Source organism: Hyaena hyaena, unplaced genomic scaffold, assembly GCF_003009895.1.
Source record: "Hyaena hyaena isolate Hyena2069 unplaced genomic scaffold, ASM300989v1 scaffold_333, whole genome shotgun sequence".
Taxonomy (NCBI): domain Eukaryota; kingdom Metazoa; phylum Chordata; class Mammalia; order Carnivora; family Hyaenidae; genus Hyaena; species Hyaena hyaena.
This window is the reverse complement of record NW_024080963.1, coordinates 308,373-325,193: the sequence shown is the minus strand read 5'-3', so window position 1 is coordinate 325,193 and position 16,821 is coordinate 308,373. Positions and strand designations below refer to the sequence as shown.

General features: G+C 42.7%; 1 protein-coding gene across 3 annotated transcripts in view; it reads right to left on the bottom strand.

Annotated features, from left to right (window-relative positions):
- Nucleotides 1–16,821, bottom strand: part of TBC1D9 (TBC1 domain family member 9) — a 115,972-nt gene that overhangs the window by 57,841 nt on the left and 41,310 nt on the right. For all 3 annotated transcript variants that reach the window (XM_039249156.1, XM_039249155.1, XM_039249157.1), the window contains exon 2: nucleotides 3,121–3,231. In XM_039249156.1, the coding sequence (XP_039105087.1) occupies nucleotides 3,121–3,231 (111 nt within the window). The remainder of the gene's footprint in view (nucleotides 1–3,120; nucleotides 3,232–16,821) is intronic.

The following is a 16,821-nucleotide window of genomic DNA, read 5'->3' as shown; positions in this document are numbered from 1 at the left end:
ATGGAAATCGATAAGAAGGGCTAATGGGTGAATGGGACTTTCACAGTGGTTGTCACTTCCGTGGAGTCTTCCACAAGGAAATTCTGGAGCTCTCTCTATGGGTAATCAATATAGACAAAAGCTAAAACTGTTCTGGGTTTCTGATAATGAGATCATACAGTTGTGACAGCCTTCCTGGGAAAATGAAAGCACATCTCTTTGTGGTATAAATTATGCCATCAGCATGTACTGCCTAGTGTTCCTTAGCCTTGGCTTGGGAAATAATTCAGGAATAATTAGGCTTTGTAACTCTGGGCTCTTTCTCCCGTGAGCTTTCACAGAAGCATCTGCTTTATAGAATGGCAAAGCCCCAGACACAAACTGAGGAGTAGTGATGTCAGGTAACAGGCAAAGAAGAAAAGGTTAGGTCTGAGAGGGCAGGAAAAGAAGTCACGAGGCACAAGCCAGCAGCTCCCGTAAGTGTAAATTGCACACTGACCTGGGAAGGCCAGGTGCCTGGAGTACTGGACAGAGAGACAGGGGAACTCTAAGGAGTTACAAGCTCCAAAGGATCCCAAAAGCCTCTGGGCACAAGCGTTAGGCCGGGAGGTGAGAGAGAATGTGTGAAAGTGTCCTTTCCACACCCTTGTTAAGTCAACTGATTTAGTGGCTCTGTGTGATTTCTAATTCCCTTTCTTTTTACTCCTTCGCTTGCTGGCTACAATGTCTATTTTAAGAAGATTCTAGAACGTTTGCCATCTAACTGTGACCCTTTCCTCACCAACCACCCCAGGACACTTCCCCCTCTACAGTAGCTATTGGGTCCTTCGCTTTTGTATTGAATGAATGGCACAGATGGCTGGGTTACCCCTGTAAGTCTGTCTTCTTCAGGGTCCCAGCTTCCCTCTTCCTTTAGCCTTCTTTATCTCCTACCTCTCGCTCCAATCCCCACCCTTCACCCCTCGGTGGTTTCCTCCACACCGTGCATCCTGATGTCATTCCTTCATTTACCAGAAGGCATACATGACTGATATATTCCATCATTTCTCATGGGGCTGTTTGCATCCTAACGAGAATAACTTGAAAAGGATACAACGCTACAATGTTAGTGTTTCAGGTACCAATAAATCCTTGAGGAAGCATTAATAGAGCACTGGAGCCTTCTGGCAGCTAGGAATCACACCCAGATAATTTCCCCTACCTATGTAGAAGGCCAGCTGAGATTCCCGTCTTTAGTTGGGCACCCTGCAATCAACTGGCACTGTGTGGTACTGGTTCACACTGGGCTATAACTGAATATTTACTTATGTTCTCAAGAGCAGAGACCAGATCTAATTATCGTTGTATATCTTTAGATCTGAGCACAGCACTTCCTACTGAGTAGAGATCAATTCAAAGACTGAACAAAGTCAACTGAAAAAGCTCCCAATGGCCAAAGCTACAATGATATAAGCAATAAAAATAAAGTGACACTGGACTCCCCCAAAGTATAAAATAAATATATATGATTCCATACTGATAAAAATAACTGAATATATTAAAATTCTCCACTCCTTAAGAGTGGGCTGTGCATAGTGACTTTCTCCCAGAGAGTATGCAACATGGAAAGGGGGAAAATAGTGACCTTAACAGTGGAGAAACCCCAAAACTGTGATACTTCCACTGGGTGATCAAAGAAAACATCATCAGTCATAAATTGACGATATGTACCCTTGCTTAAAATAAGGTGATAAAAATAGCACTTTATCTCGGTGATTTTGCTCAACAAAAATCCATCACCTCAGCCTAATCATGAGAAAACATCAACTTCCACTTGAGGCACATTCTATAATATGCCTGACTAGTATCCTTTAAAAGTGGCAGGGTCATCAAAAACAAGGAAAGCCTGAGAAACTTCCACAGCCAAGAAGAACCTAAAGAGACATGACAACAAAATATATTATAGTATCCTGGACAGGATCTTGGAACAGAAAAAGGACATTAGGTAAAAACTAAGGAAATCAAAGGGCACCTGGGTGGTTCAGTCAGTGAAGCGCCTGACTCTTAACTTCAGCTCAGGTCATGATCTCATGGTTTGTGAGTTCAAGCCCCACAATGGGCTCTGTGCCAACAGTGCGAAGCCTGCTTGGGATTCTGTGTCTGACTCTCTCTCTGCCCCTCCCTCATTTGCTATCTCTCTCAAAAATTAAATAAAAATAAACTTAAAAATTTTTTTAAATCTAAGGAAATCTAAATAAACTATGGGTTTTGCTTAGTAATAGTGTATCAATATGAGCTTGTTAACTAAAACAAATGTACCATACTAAGATATTAGTAATAAAGGAAATGATGTGTGTGGGGCAGATGGGAGCTCTCTGAACTACCTACTCGACTTTTCTGTAAATCTAAAACTTCTAAAAAGTAAAGTCTATTAATACTACTACTACTACTACTAATAATAATAATATAAATAAAAACCAAGTGGTGGTAAAAAAATTAAAAAAGTATTCAGTGTCTTAGCTTTTCCTGGGGTTATTTGTAAAGCCACCAGCAAACAGATAACTAAAAAACCCTGGTCACTTTGGATTAAACATACTTGTAAGAGATCCAACAATGGCAGAGCTGCTGATCACCATTTCAAACACAGGACATTATTCCAGATTATCATCAGAAAAAAAAAAGAACTGATCCCTACCCAAGGAGGAAGCGCCGTGCTAGGATATGTGTGTATTATTTAGTACACTCAAGTATTTCACATGTTTCTCTTCATTTCCCAGCTGCCCATGTAGTTAGGTTGGAATCGTGTGACTAGTTCTAGCCAACAGAGTGTGAGTGGAGGTGGTGTGTGACGCGTCTGGGCCAAGGAAGTTAAATGCAGGTGTGCCTCTACCTCCCCTTTTCTCCTTCTAAACTGTCCTCCTATGGAGGCTATGTGTCACTGCGGATGGAGGAGGCCACAGGATCCACACGAGATGTCACCAGAGTGAGAAAGAAATCGTTCCTGTGTTAAGCCATTGAGATTTGGGGCTCATATGGCTATGACGGCTATGGTTAATTGCCCTAAAATACCAAGTGACTGCATTCCTAAGTAAAGGCTCCTTCCCCTCTGGCAGAAAGATATTAATCATAAAGTTTCTTGGTATTTCTGAATATGCTACTCACCACAGGCGATGGTCCAGTAGACCAAAGAGTCAGGAGTCTGGTACAGGATTCGGTAAGGAGCCACCCGGGCACTGGAGTCCAGCACGACATCAAGGGTACCCACGAGAAGGCCTGGGGGCAGAGAAGGCAGAAAAATGCTTAAGGGTTTCCTCAGGGCTTTTCCAAATTCCCAGAGGCAGTGCCAACACACCCCTTCTGCTGGATCTCCCAATGGTCTTCCTCTATAACCCTCTGCACAACACCTCTCCTTGCACACCCTGCCTTGAAAAAATTTTCATCTTAAACGCTCTGAAGTTGGCTCTACGTGACTCGTTCCAACACCGCCAAGAGAAACAGCACAGGCTGTTTCAAAAGTAAGTCTGCTGGTTTCAAAAGTAAGGGGAGGCTAAGAAAGCTGGTAGCTTGGTGTCTGGCATAAGCTGCTATTCATAAACGCCTATTTAAAATAAAAATAAGGTATTAAGCATTTACATGTTGGCATCTCTGCTTTACCTACATTAGCACATTACCCAATGTGCATTATATTCTTCCCCTTTTCACCTAAGAAACCCAGCCTCGTTTTGAGTAATTTGCCAAAGAACCAGTCCTGTCTATCTGAGTTACTGTGCCAGGCTGGCCTACATATTATTTTAATCTGCCCCACTTTCCTTGGTATTGAAAAAGTATAGTTCAGCTCAGCAAGCACCAGTTAAGTACCTACTATGTGCAAAGCAAACCCTGTGGGCACAAAATATAATAAGACAGAGTCCTTAAAGTATTTGTAGTCTAGGAGGAAAGAAGGCCAAGTAGAGTCTTAACACTTGTTTAGGAGTGAACAAGGGCTGTGAAACAAGCATTTTCCCATCTCAGTTCCCACCTCAGTGGCAGAGTCCGTTGCCATTTGTCACATCAGTCATTAAAACCAGAGATGACTGCAGATGACTACATTCTGCATTGATGCAGTAATTAGGTTGAGCATCAGGAAGGCATCTTGGTAGCATACAGTAGAATTCTGTGGGTCAGGAACCTCACCGATCCATCCAGGCCCTGGGGGAAACTTGCCCACATCATCCAAATCCAGGAAGCCTGAACAGCCAACAAATGCTTTTACTTATTTATTTGTGAGAAATGCAAATACCCAGTATCCCGCTGCTCCCTTAAAAAGAGGCAGTGCCTTGGGGCGTCTGGGTGGCTCAGTTGGTTAAGTGTCCAATTCTTTTTTTAAGTTTATTTATTTTTGAGAGAGAGAAAGGACAGAAAGAGAGAGCATATGCGAGAAGGAGAGGGGCAGAGAGAGAGGGGGACAGAGGATCTGAAGCAGGCTCTGTGCTGACAGCAGAGAGCCTCAGACGAGGCTTGAACCCATGAACTGTGAGATCATGACCTGAGCCCAAGTTGGAAGCTCAAATGACTGAGCCACCAGGCTCCCCAAGCATCAGACTCTTGATTTCATCGTGTGTGCATTCTCTCTCTCTCGGAATGCAAGTCTATCTTATACCCACTGTTCCTCCAGGTCTCCCCTCCAGGAAAGTGTGCCTCTTTTATCTACCCCAAGCTGGGATTAGGCACCAAACATTTTCTCCACTATTCTAAAAATAACATGGACCCACACACAAAGTCCACAAAGTAAATAAAGTAGATTCCTTACTCGGCAGGATGACTCCAAAATATTCCCATAAAGTAAATGCCCATAATTATTCCAAAGCCAAATGGAAATCAGCACACATTAGGATTTAGACTCAGAAGAATCAACTAGAAACTCTGGCTAGTTTTTATCTCAGGGCAAGGCATTTTATTTTCAATGCCATGATTTTTTTCTAAATGATAAACTGGAGACAATATCACTACTACAAGATTGTTCTTATAATAAGACTAAATAAAATGGGACTTAGGGACAAGAGGCAGATTAGAATGAGGGGTTAAGAAACCTGTCTAGAACTTGCCAAGACACTCCTTTGTTTAATTTGACTTATTCTTAGCATGTTTATTAAAAATGGTTTGGAGATAGTACTGAGAGTGGTCAAGACTTAGACTGGGAGAGGGAGGCTAAAGGTCCCCAAGGCTCCCTTGCTCTGCTACTGTGGAAAGTAAGTAGCATTCTGGGAAGCGCAAACCTCAGTGCTTGACCCATAACAGGCTTTTCATGAACTTCTGCTGAATCTGAACCAAAGATCTTCTAAAACCATCCCCACTGGTATGTCTTTTTTTTTTTTAATTTTTTTATGGTTTATTTATTTCTAGGAGAGAGAGAGAGAGAGAGACAGCGTGAGCAGGGGAGGGTCAGAGAGAGAGGGAGTCACAGACTCTGAAACAGGCTCCAGGCTCTGAGCTGGCAGTCAGCACAGAGCCCGACGCGGGGCTCGAACCCACGAACGGCGAGATCATGACCCAAGCGAAAGTCGGACGCTTAACCGACTAAGCCACCCAGGCGCCCCACCACCGGTATGTCTTGATGTGTTGTCTTGTATTAATGTCTCAAGACTTGGTTTCCACCATATTGAATATCTTGATGTGCACCATACCACTGAAACTCACTTCCTTGTTTTCTGGCAGCCTGGGGTCATGGACAGAGCTACTGTGCAGTCACCCAGTGTTCAGAAGAACTCAGCTCTGGCTCTGACTCTGTTATAACCAGTTCTGTGATGAACGTGCCACTAACATCTCATTGCTTCAACTGCCTCAGTTGTAAAGAGATCATAATAGCACCTGCCTTCCTGAACCAGGGTTATTAATCAAGAAGCCTATGGGAGGTTAACCATAGGCAAGGCCTAGAGTTGTCCTTGGTCTTTGTCCAAGGACAGGAATCCACTTAGGCTCACTCCAAACCACGGTGACCAGAGCTACCTGAACACACCAGGGAAAACAAACCTTCACTAGAGTGGAAATTAATTCATTTGTTTGACCTGGCCTGTATGAAATACGTTAAAAATAAAAGCCCTACAGCTTGTAGTTTTCCAAGGGGCAAATTTCCACATAATGCCACATATGTGCGCATTTTTGTTTTCTTTACCGTGACATGGATTTACTGCAAAGACCTCTAATTACTTTTCAGTTATCTGCAGATGGAAGGGTATATTAATTGGAAAAACAGAAAAGAGCGCCAACTAAACTGGATTCCCTTCGACGTGAACTTGAAATACAAATACATCACTCATAAGTCAGTGTTCGTGATACTTCACTCTTTTTGAATCTAAAAGAAGAAGTGAAATTCTCCCAATACCGGAAATGTCACATACGTTGGTTCTAAGGAAAACATACTTCAGTCTGGGGTTATGGAATTCAGTCAAGGATTAGTCTACGTGGCTTAATGAGCCTCTAAAACAGTGTCATCACAGATGAATATTCTTCCAAGGGCAAGCGTAGCTCACTGAGCAGTACAGCAGTGCAGACAGTCCACGTCCTGGCCCCTGCCGTCACCCAACTCTCACACCCAGCCTCTCAGCCTCAGTTTCCCCATCCTTAATGTCTCACTAAACTTCTATAGTCTGTAACACACAGGAAGGAAGGTTCAACCTAATCCACTCATCTTGACCACCACAAATGTCCCCAGTTAAAATCCATCTCCAATATCCATTATTCTAATTAACAAAGCCTCTAGTGTCACTCAGAGATAAAACAGAGTTCTTTAAAGAAGATTCTCCAGGGTGAGGGCTTCTTATTAGATGCTAGTTCACCAACCTTGAGTGTGCACTCACAACTGGCACCACCAGGGGAGCCTGGGTGGCTCAGTCGCTTAAGTGTCTGACTTCAGCTCAGGTCATGATCTTGTGGTTCGTGGGCTTGAGCCCTGCGTTGGGCTCTGTGCTGTCAGCTCAGAGCCTGGAGCCTGCTTCAGATTCTGCATCTCCCTCTCTTTCTACCCCTCCCGTGCTCATGTTCTGTCTCTCTCTGTCTCTCAAAAATAAATCAATATTAAAAAAAACCAAAAATCTGGCACCACCAGCTTCCACTAAGACTTAGAGGAAAACTAATAGGCGCCTACATACCTACTATAGGGTTCATGTTGAAATATTTTATTTTTTAAAGTTTTATTTATTTAAGTAATCTCTATACCCCCTGTGCTGCTCGAACTCATGACCCCAAGATCAAGAGTCATATGCCCTCTGACTGAGCCAGCCAGGCACCCCAATGCTGAAATATGTTAAAATTAACTATAGACAGTACAATATGGTAATACTCCCATTAGGTACATATACAATCAGAAAACTGTCATGACAATTCCTTGAAAACTTAAGGTACTGGATATCTAGACAGAAAGAAATACTGTGAATTGCAGATAGCCAGCTGAATCAATAAATACACTCTTCCATATTAACCCGCAAGTACCCTTTCACTTGTAACACCGACTAGAACTTTCCCTCTATTTGGAATGTTGTGCTGCTCTGTCAACTCTTACCTCCCACCACCTCAGATAACAAGCTCCTGTTTATTTAATGCCACCTCTTTCTATCCCTCACCCCCCTCCAAGTTCTGCTTCAGTAGTACCTATCAGAATTATTTAAAATTACTTGCACATTTTGCCTTGTCCCCTTCTCCTCCTCTTTCCGGATGGAGCCCCTTACGGCGGAATCTGATGGACTCTTTCTGACTCGTAGGTCCTGTACTTTGCTTGAAGCACAGTGAGCCTGGACACACGTTTGATGAATGGCTGAGTTAGGTATTTTTTAAAAACCTAAACAGTAATTTACTGCTGTGCTGCCTAAACCCTACTGATACAGAGTCAAGATTCTGAGAGAGGGCAAAACATTCGTCCTGTACCCACTATCCATACAGAATACTAGACGATGGGAAATCTTATCTAGAGAATCCAACCCCTCCCCGTGCCACACACACTCAAAATCCCCCCAAACCAACCCAGCAATCAGGATTTTCTTAGAAGTCTTATTATTCATACCTCTGAAATGGCTGTCAAAATACTGAACCTTTTATCATTTCCCACACGAAGCATTGTTTTAGCAGCTGTGCTTGTCAACTATTTCTGGCGTTAAACAATCTTTGATTGCCTGAGATAACTAAATCAAATTATGGCCCTCAAAATAACTCTTCTGCACATCTGCCTATTTATATTAGTTCAGGAGCATCTTGTAACATAAAAATGCTGGTTTCAAAGAGATTCAGAAAACACTGCAAAATTGGTATATTTAGGTTGCCCATCTGGCTGTGGGCACTGGAGGGTGTGTGACCCACACAGAGTCATCGCTTGCTCCGCTCCTGTGCCCGGAGAGTGCTGGACATGTAGGAAAGTGGCCATGACAACGATCAATCATCTACTGATGATCTTGGGATAACAATGTTAAAGTGGACAGTATCCTAAAGCTTATTCGGTCTCCCTCTACCCCCTTAGCCACGCAGGAAGTCAGAAGTCGACAACGACAATGGCAGCAGAAAGGTCAGGGGCATGGGCTCGTGGTGCGGAAACAATAATAGTTCCTCCTCAGATAATGCCATGTATGCCCTAAGCACTATTTGTTAACGGAATATTTCAAAACCACAGAAGAGTATAGGAGACTACAAATGCATGTGCCACTACTCTGACTTTAACATTTGGCCTTATCTTCTTCTTTTTTTTTTAATGTTTACTTTTGAGACAGAGAGAGACAAAGCATGAACAGGAGGGGGGCAGAGAGAGAGGGAGACACAGAATCTGAAGCAGGCCCCAGGCTCTGAGGTGTCAGCACAGAGTCTGATGCAGGGCTCGAACCCACGAACCATGAGATCATGACCTGAGCTGAAGTCAGACACTCAACCAACTGAGCCACCCAGGTGTCCCTTCTTCTTCTTTCCATTTTTTAACAAAGAAAATGTAACAGACACAGGAAAGGTCTCTTTTGTGCCTCCCTTGATCCTATTTCTCTGTCTCCTTCACCACTGTCAAGTTGGTTTGTACTCTACCCATCCAGGTCCTCATATTTTTATTGCCTTAAGTGTATGTACATGAATGTACATTTAACACTGGTATGGATTTTAAATTTTACATTAATGATAAAGAGCAGATATTGTTCGGCAACCTATTTTTTTCACTCGATAATATGATTATAAAATGTACCCAAGTTATACTTATAAATCCAATTCATCCATTTAAAATGTTGTATAATATTCACTGTATAAATAAACTGTAAGTTACTCTTTTTCCTAATAAAGGACATTGGATTTATTTCCAATTTTTTTCCTTTAATAGGCATTGCAATCATTTTTTTTTTGGTATATGATGCTTTAAGCATGTGAAAACATTTTAGGATGGAATTATTGGGTCATAGGGTAAGTGTATCTTTAAACTTTATTAAATATTGCAGAATTGCTGTCCAAAGTGATTGCCAATTTACTCTTACCAGGAAAGTGAGTGAATTTGTTTCTCCATAATGGTCCCAACACTTAGTATTATCAGTTTTTTGTGTTTTTTTTTTAATCTCAAGGGTGAGAAATAGTCTCCATTTGTTGTTTAAAAGATTTTTTAAAATTTTGATTTATTGAGAGAGAGAGAGAGCTCTTGAGCAGTAGGGCAGCAGAGAGGGAGAGAAAGAGAATCCTGAGCAGGCTCAGTTCTATCAGCATGGAGCCCAATGCGAGGCTCAATCTCACAAACCAGGAGATCATGACCGGAACCGAAATCAAGAGTTGGAGGACTAATCGACTGAGCCACTCAAGTGCCCCCATTTGTTTAAATTTGCATTTTTCTGATTACTAATGAGTTTGAGTATCATTTCCTCTTTATCCACCATTCTGGTTGCCTACTCTGTGAGCTATTTGCCTTTCCTACTGAGCTGACTTTTGCTGGAGATGCTAGTACAGAAACTCAAAGTTTACCATTTAGAAACTTCCACTAATACACACTCTGATCAATTCATTTCACCAAATATGCACTGATCTCTCTAAAGCCAGAGAGGCAGTACTCTTGGACTTACTATATATTCTATATAAATGGAGGAGGTGGGATCAGTATTTGCAAACCCCTCTGCATCACTCCCGTGGGAAGTTTCTATAGGTCACAGGCTCCCCCCTTTTCCTACCAGCTGCTCCCAAGGTGTTGAGTACATCCCTTGTAAGTCTTAGCACTTCGTAAGGTACATGATATCAGGCAGAAAGTAATTAAACAGTAACACCCAGAAGCGACTGCTGACAGTTACAAACTCCAGCCACACCATAGTTTTTTACACTTCTCTCAATGAATCTTGTTTGTAAGCTCCTCCCACCAGTCTGTGAGCTCCTTGAAGGCAGGCACAGCCTATTGATCTTGGAATTCCTGAAGACTACTTTAAGTCCTGCATATTAACCTATAAATTGGGCCACAACGTTTTCACCTTGATGAACATTAGGAGAAACCACAATTATTTTCAAAGCTTATTCAGTTACCACAGTACCTAATATAATAAGTTCTGGCCAACTGGCGTGAAATAATTAAAACTGTCTAAGAATCATTCACTGAAAGGAGAACAACACTTGAGAAAAGGCTGGAAAATTCCGCCTCAGAGAGTGTGAGGTAACACAGATCAAACTCCCACTTTGTACCATGGGAGATCAACTTCTCTAATTTCTGAAGTAAATGTCATTTTTTAATGACTATTGAGATTTATCTGGAGGGACAGCACAAGTCTTCCTACTCTCTCACTTTGGGGAAGCAGTCCAGAAACTGGCAGTTGTTGCCAAAAAACGAAGAAATTACCCCAGTTTAAACTCTTGCACCCACCCACAGATTGGTAAACAATTTGTCTGCACACCACCCTAGCCAGGGGACCAGGTAAGAGATTAGGAAAACTGGCGTGTGTGCACAGCCGTGGAGGGGCATGCTGGCATTACCAGGTGAGGGTCAGCTCCGGCGTTATAAATACACCCAGGTGCATGGTGTCACCATGAACAATGAGAAGGTACACACAGGCTACTGCAGACCAGCTACAGTATCTCTGAGAGACATCCGAACCATGCCTGTGTTCTGTAAGGAGGTGAGGGATGTAGGTTTGTTGGGAGAGACGGCTGGGGCTGGAGATGGGAGCAATGAGTTTTCTCAGTTTTATAACCTCAGAGAGTGTAAGAGCCTTCTCAAGTATGGATCCTCCTGGCTAAAGGGAGAGACCATCCTCAATGCTGGGATTCTACCTTCGGTGCAGAAGAGTCCGGGCATGTTTTTATTTTCTAGTATTGCATATTTTCTAACCCCTCTGGCATGTTTAGGTAAAAATGGTTTCTCAACACAGTTCAACTGTAGTTGGTTTGAACAGGCCACCCACAATGCTCTCAACTTCAATAGCTGTCTTTAAAGACACCATCCCTGCCACACATACATCATGGCTGCCTTACGACGATGCCTCTCACGAGGGGAGAGAGTGCATCTTACACACACACACACACACACACACACACACACTCACACTCACACACAGGGGTTTGTCACCATTTGTGGAAAGACGGACTAATCAGAAGTCCGGTAGTTCAGGAAATATACTGCCGGCTCTGTCAATTAGGGGAGTACTTCTCAAGCTCTTTGTGGTCAAGAATCGGTTTGTTTTTAGTTTCCAATCTGGTGTAGACTGATATTTTCGTAAAATATGGTGCATGTGAAATACTAAAACATATCTACAGAATATGAAAAGAGACAAAAACGCACCTCCAATTTTTTCATAATTTAATTCAACCAATTGCTCTGGGTTTCTAAATAAATGCTCAATCTCAATTTCTGTTCTTTAGCTCAAGGCAGTGGTAACAAACAGGTTGCAAACCAGTACTTTCAACAGGCCTACGTTCAGGAAGGGAAGGCTGGAGGGTAGTCATTTTCTCGGGACTGTGTTTATTAGAATCATATGTATTGTTTTAAAGAGCACATTCGATTCTACAACATACATTTTTATTTGGGAAATTAAAACAATTGTTTACCCGTTGCAAACTAAAATAAAACTCTACAAAATCATTTCTCAATTGAAGGCAAAAAATATGTGAAGGCGGGGAGGCAGGGGTTTTTCATTGTATATTTATCCCAAGGGCACTGGTTTAAAGTATGGAGAATCTGCACGCCTGCATTAGAGGAAGCCTAGGAGACCCCGACACATTTCTTACCAAGGGGGGGCTGCAGGCTCAGGGGGCAGAAAGACAGGCTCAGAGAGGCAGAGCACTCCCTCTGTAGTAAAGCAGAGCAATTCTGGTTTTCAAGGTCTTTGAAATTCATGCTTATGTAAGGAAAGTAGTCTCCCTTATCCTGTGGTTTCCTTTTCCTTGGTTGCAGTTGCTCCCAGTCAAGTGCCTTCAGAAGCAGATGATCCTCCTTCCGATTACGGTCAGAAAGTCCCTCCACAGACAAGGGGGAAACTACTGTACACAGAAAGTTAGGGCTCAAATGGAGACAAAGAAGCCATGACTTTCACATTTTCCACCACGGAGGATAAAGCACAAGCTGGCTGACACCTGAAGTAATCGCAGAAAACTGAAATCTGAAGAGCATTTCCTGGGCAGAGACTGTGTCATACAGCCAATTAGTATGTGCCGTTCAAATCTACCAAGCACCCTTGAAGGCCACGTCTTCCAGGACCTTCTCCATTTCACCCTGTTGGCCAGTCTCTTAAAGTCACACGCACCTCCTCCTACAAAAAGGGCAGTTGGAATTGACTTTTCCTTCTCTTTGGGGCCATGGCTGAGAAGGAATTATTAAAATATTTTAATACCTTACCTAACACCCCAGTTAGGACCAGCTATGTAATTTGCAGGGCTCTGTGAAAAAAAGAGCCCTTGCATTTAAGGGGAGTCTGGGTGGCTCAGTCAGTTGATAATCTGACCCTCGATTTTGGCTCAGGTCATGATCCCTGGCCTGAGGGATCATGGGATAGAGCCCCAAATCAGACTCTATGCTGACTGTGCAGAGCCTGCTTGAGATTCTCTCTCTCCCTCTCTCTCCGCTCCTCCCAGCCTCTGTCTCTTTCTTTCAAAATAAATAATTTTTTAAAAAAATCTTAAGAATTTCAAGACAACAAGTAGAACATTAATCCAAGCCTGGAGCCCTTTTAGAAGCAGGTTCCTGTGCAACAGCACAGGCCACATACCCAGGAGGCTGGCCCTGACCCCAGCAGTACGTGGTGATTTCGTCCCCATAGACAAGACTGTTATTCTCGGACTTTTATCAGGGATTCAGGTTTGCTCTGATATAGAGTAATGAGGACAATGAACTGCATTTATTCAGAAAATAGGCACCTGTGTGCTCCATTTCCTCAAACAAGCCCTCAACCCAGTTAGAGAAAGGTAGATGCATTTTTGTTACATTTACAGCTGCTTCCATATATGCCACAGGAAGGTGTATTGGTTCTATTCTTGTCTGTAGAGGCAGGTATGAAAACCTGAACCTGATGGCTCAGGGCTGGCCAACGTCAGCCTAGAGAGTGAAGATAGAGGGGCCCTTTTGGTGCTGGTGGGAGCCATTCATCACTGTGAAGCCCACCGTTTCTAAGGGAGAAGCCATATCAACAACCTTGGGGCAACTTGGGAGTGACACACCTCAGACATCTTCTACTAGAAGGGCCACATTTGAAGGGGCCACTTCCTACCCCAAGACCACTGCCAAGCCTTCTTCTAATTTATGTGACCCCTTCTCCACAATGAAGTATATCATGAAACAGAAGCAATTATGAATTGTAAATTACATTTAGGTAACGACCTAGGATGTCTAAAGAAATCACAGTACCTCTATGCAGTGACGGACTTTTTTTTTTTATTTGAGAGAGAGAGAGAGAGAGAGAGAGAGAGTGAGGGAGAGGGAGAGCAGCAGAGGGAGACAGAGAGAGAATCTTAAGCAGATTCCATGCTCAGGATGGAGCCCCACTCAGGGCTCCATCCCACAACCCTGGGATCATGACCTGAGCTTAAATCAAGAATTGGACGTTCAACTGACTGAGAAACCCAGGTGCCCCATAGACATTTAAAACCATGCCCTCAAATGATTATCTAATGACATGGTGAAGCAAATCTAGCACATTGTGTGAAGAAAAGAGCACAAAACTATTTTTGTACCATAGGATTCCCCGCAAAATATAATATTACCATATTATAAAATATAATATGCATTCTTTTTAAAGACCATAAAATCAACATATTAGTGGGTAAAATGATTTTACTTTTTTCTGTATTGTTCCGTGTTTCCAAAAGTTTCTCAAAAGTACATTCAATACTTTTATGACGTAAAAAAATTTTTTTATCTCAAATACTTCCAACCTTCTACCCTGGGCTTTTTTACTCACGGGTAATAGCATTAAGTAAATATATGGTTACTGTGTTTATAATAAAGCTTCTACTTCATTTCATATAGCCAGAGGTTAGTAATTTTGTTGCCAGAATGCAATAGGACAGGTAGGGGTAATATCTAAATGAGCGGCATCCTCAAAAACACACTTTGATCGAGACAGGCCTGGCCTTTAAATTTCAGAAAATTTTTTAAAGTTCATTTTCCCCCTCTAGCATATGAAGTACATAGATACTGTAAATTGATACATATTCAATCACACAGCACCATACTGCTTAACTCAGTTGTAGGGACTGGGTGTTTAACAACTGGCTTAAGTCAGGAGTTTATATTCCCCAAGTAAAAACTACAGACATTAAATGAATGAAACTAGTTTTGCTACTTTCATTACTGAGTCTTCATTATGACTGTAAATACCCATGGTGCTGCCTTTGGCTATATATAAGCAAGACAAAGAAAGGGGTTATATGTGCCTATATCCACATAGGAAGTGTCTGGAATAGGATGTACATTAAACTGTTAATAGTGGTTACTTCAGGGAAACGACATTGATATGGGGAGATACCCCACAGGGAAGAAATCAGACTCTTTTGACTCTTTTTAGAAGTAATTTATATGCTGTTGGAACTATATAAAACTGTACTCTTGTCCATGTATTATAATAAAGTAACAATACAAGAACTAATAAAGTTGCAACAAAATATCACAATGAATACCCTGCTCTAAGATTTGATGCAAGATGAAACTCCGTAACCAATCAGTTCCTGCTACTTTCTGTAAGGGCACTTGGCTACCCTAAGAAGTAGTCACTCTTGGCATGTCAAGCGGTGGGGGTGGAGAGCAAGACAGACACACTGACAAGATAAGGCTGTCTTTCACCAGGGACTCTGCTTGGTGCTAACACAGAGGACTCAGAGGTAGCCTGGAGCGAAAACCGAGGCAGCCAGTCGCAACCTCTTCAAGGGAATGTGAGCTGAGAAACGCCAAGAAAAGCCATGTAGCTACAGAAGCGGAAGATGAAAAGATTTCATGAAAAGAGAACATGGCACACAAGCCAGATGACAGGGAAGTGGGAACACTGAGGTAAAGAAGAGATATAAAGCAGAGGTCAAGAGAGCCAGCTTTGGGCAAGAAGAGAAAAGAAGAGAAGGCAGATGAGCAGCACAGAACCCCCGGCAGTGGGGAGGGGAGGAGCCGGGCCCCTTCCCCACTGCCCCGGCTTCCTGTCTGCTTTCCAAGCCTGGTTCCAGTTCCTGTGTGTCCCGGCTATGAACACCAGGTACTAGAGCTAACCTGAGTTCCCTGCAACCCCCAAACAGCCCAACTAAAACCCTAGCTAACCCCCTAGGCTCACCTAAGATGAACCGAGTAAACATTCCTTTCTGCTACAGCAAGTCTACTGCTGTATAACAAACTATCAAGGCTGTAACCGTCATTTAATAATATGCTTTCCAGCCCTGCATCCCGCTATTCCAGAACATATAAAAAGAGCAGCTACAGAACTGTAATTAAAACAATGATGCTGCCTACAGCTGGGAGACACAGGAGCAGCCCAGCTTAATGAGTGGGAATTTTGTCTTACTGTAACACCTTGAAGGCATGCACCTCCACTTGCATTCCCTCCTCAGAACAATTACAGTCCTGGCGCAGCCTTAACGCACCTGGATAAGACTAAGGGATATTTCACAGAGTAAAGCTGGTTTGTAATACATCCAGTGAGAGCAACTTTCCCCTAAGGCCCAGATAAAGCTTTAAAGAGAAAACTGAGCTAGAAGGACCTGAAAATAAAAAGAGACTATCATGGTACCAACAACTGGAGAAAGTAACCAAGGCAGATATTACTAAATATGGTGTGACCTTGCAAAGCCAGTGCAGCGCAGCAAGTAACGCCCTTATTTTGTCAAGTTGTTCGTTATAACGTTGTGTGCTTTTCTTTTTCTTTTTGAGAGAGAGAGGGTATCAGTGGAGGAGGAGCAGACAGAGACGGAGACAGATCCAAAGCGGGCTCTGCGCTGACAGCAGCCAGCCCAGTGCAGGGCTCGAACTCACAGACTGCAAGGTCGTGACCCCAGCCAAAGTCAGACACTCACAACCGACTGAGCCACCCCGGTGCCCCTGTGTTTTTCAGTATACATAAAAGACCTGCATATACTAATGGGTCCCTTATGGAACACATTAGATCCAACTGAGATTTCCTAAGCAATAATAGCTCTAGGTATGGCCTAGAAATAGCCTATAAGCTATTTGGAAAAATATTGATAATGGATGGAAAAAGGGATCACTGGCAATAACAAAAGCAGTATACTGAGGTAGGGGGAGCATTCCTTTGCAAAGTGATTTCAAAGTCATTTCCAAGAAACTGTTCTTTTGTCATGTTATTAACAATGTCATCACAAGAGACACAGAGCAGTATGACTACCAGCAGCATGACACCAGCAATGCCACTGCCTCATCTATCCTCAATCAGAGACTGAGGAACAAAGGAGAAAAGTGGGGGAAATTATTTTTTA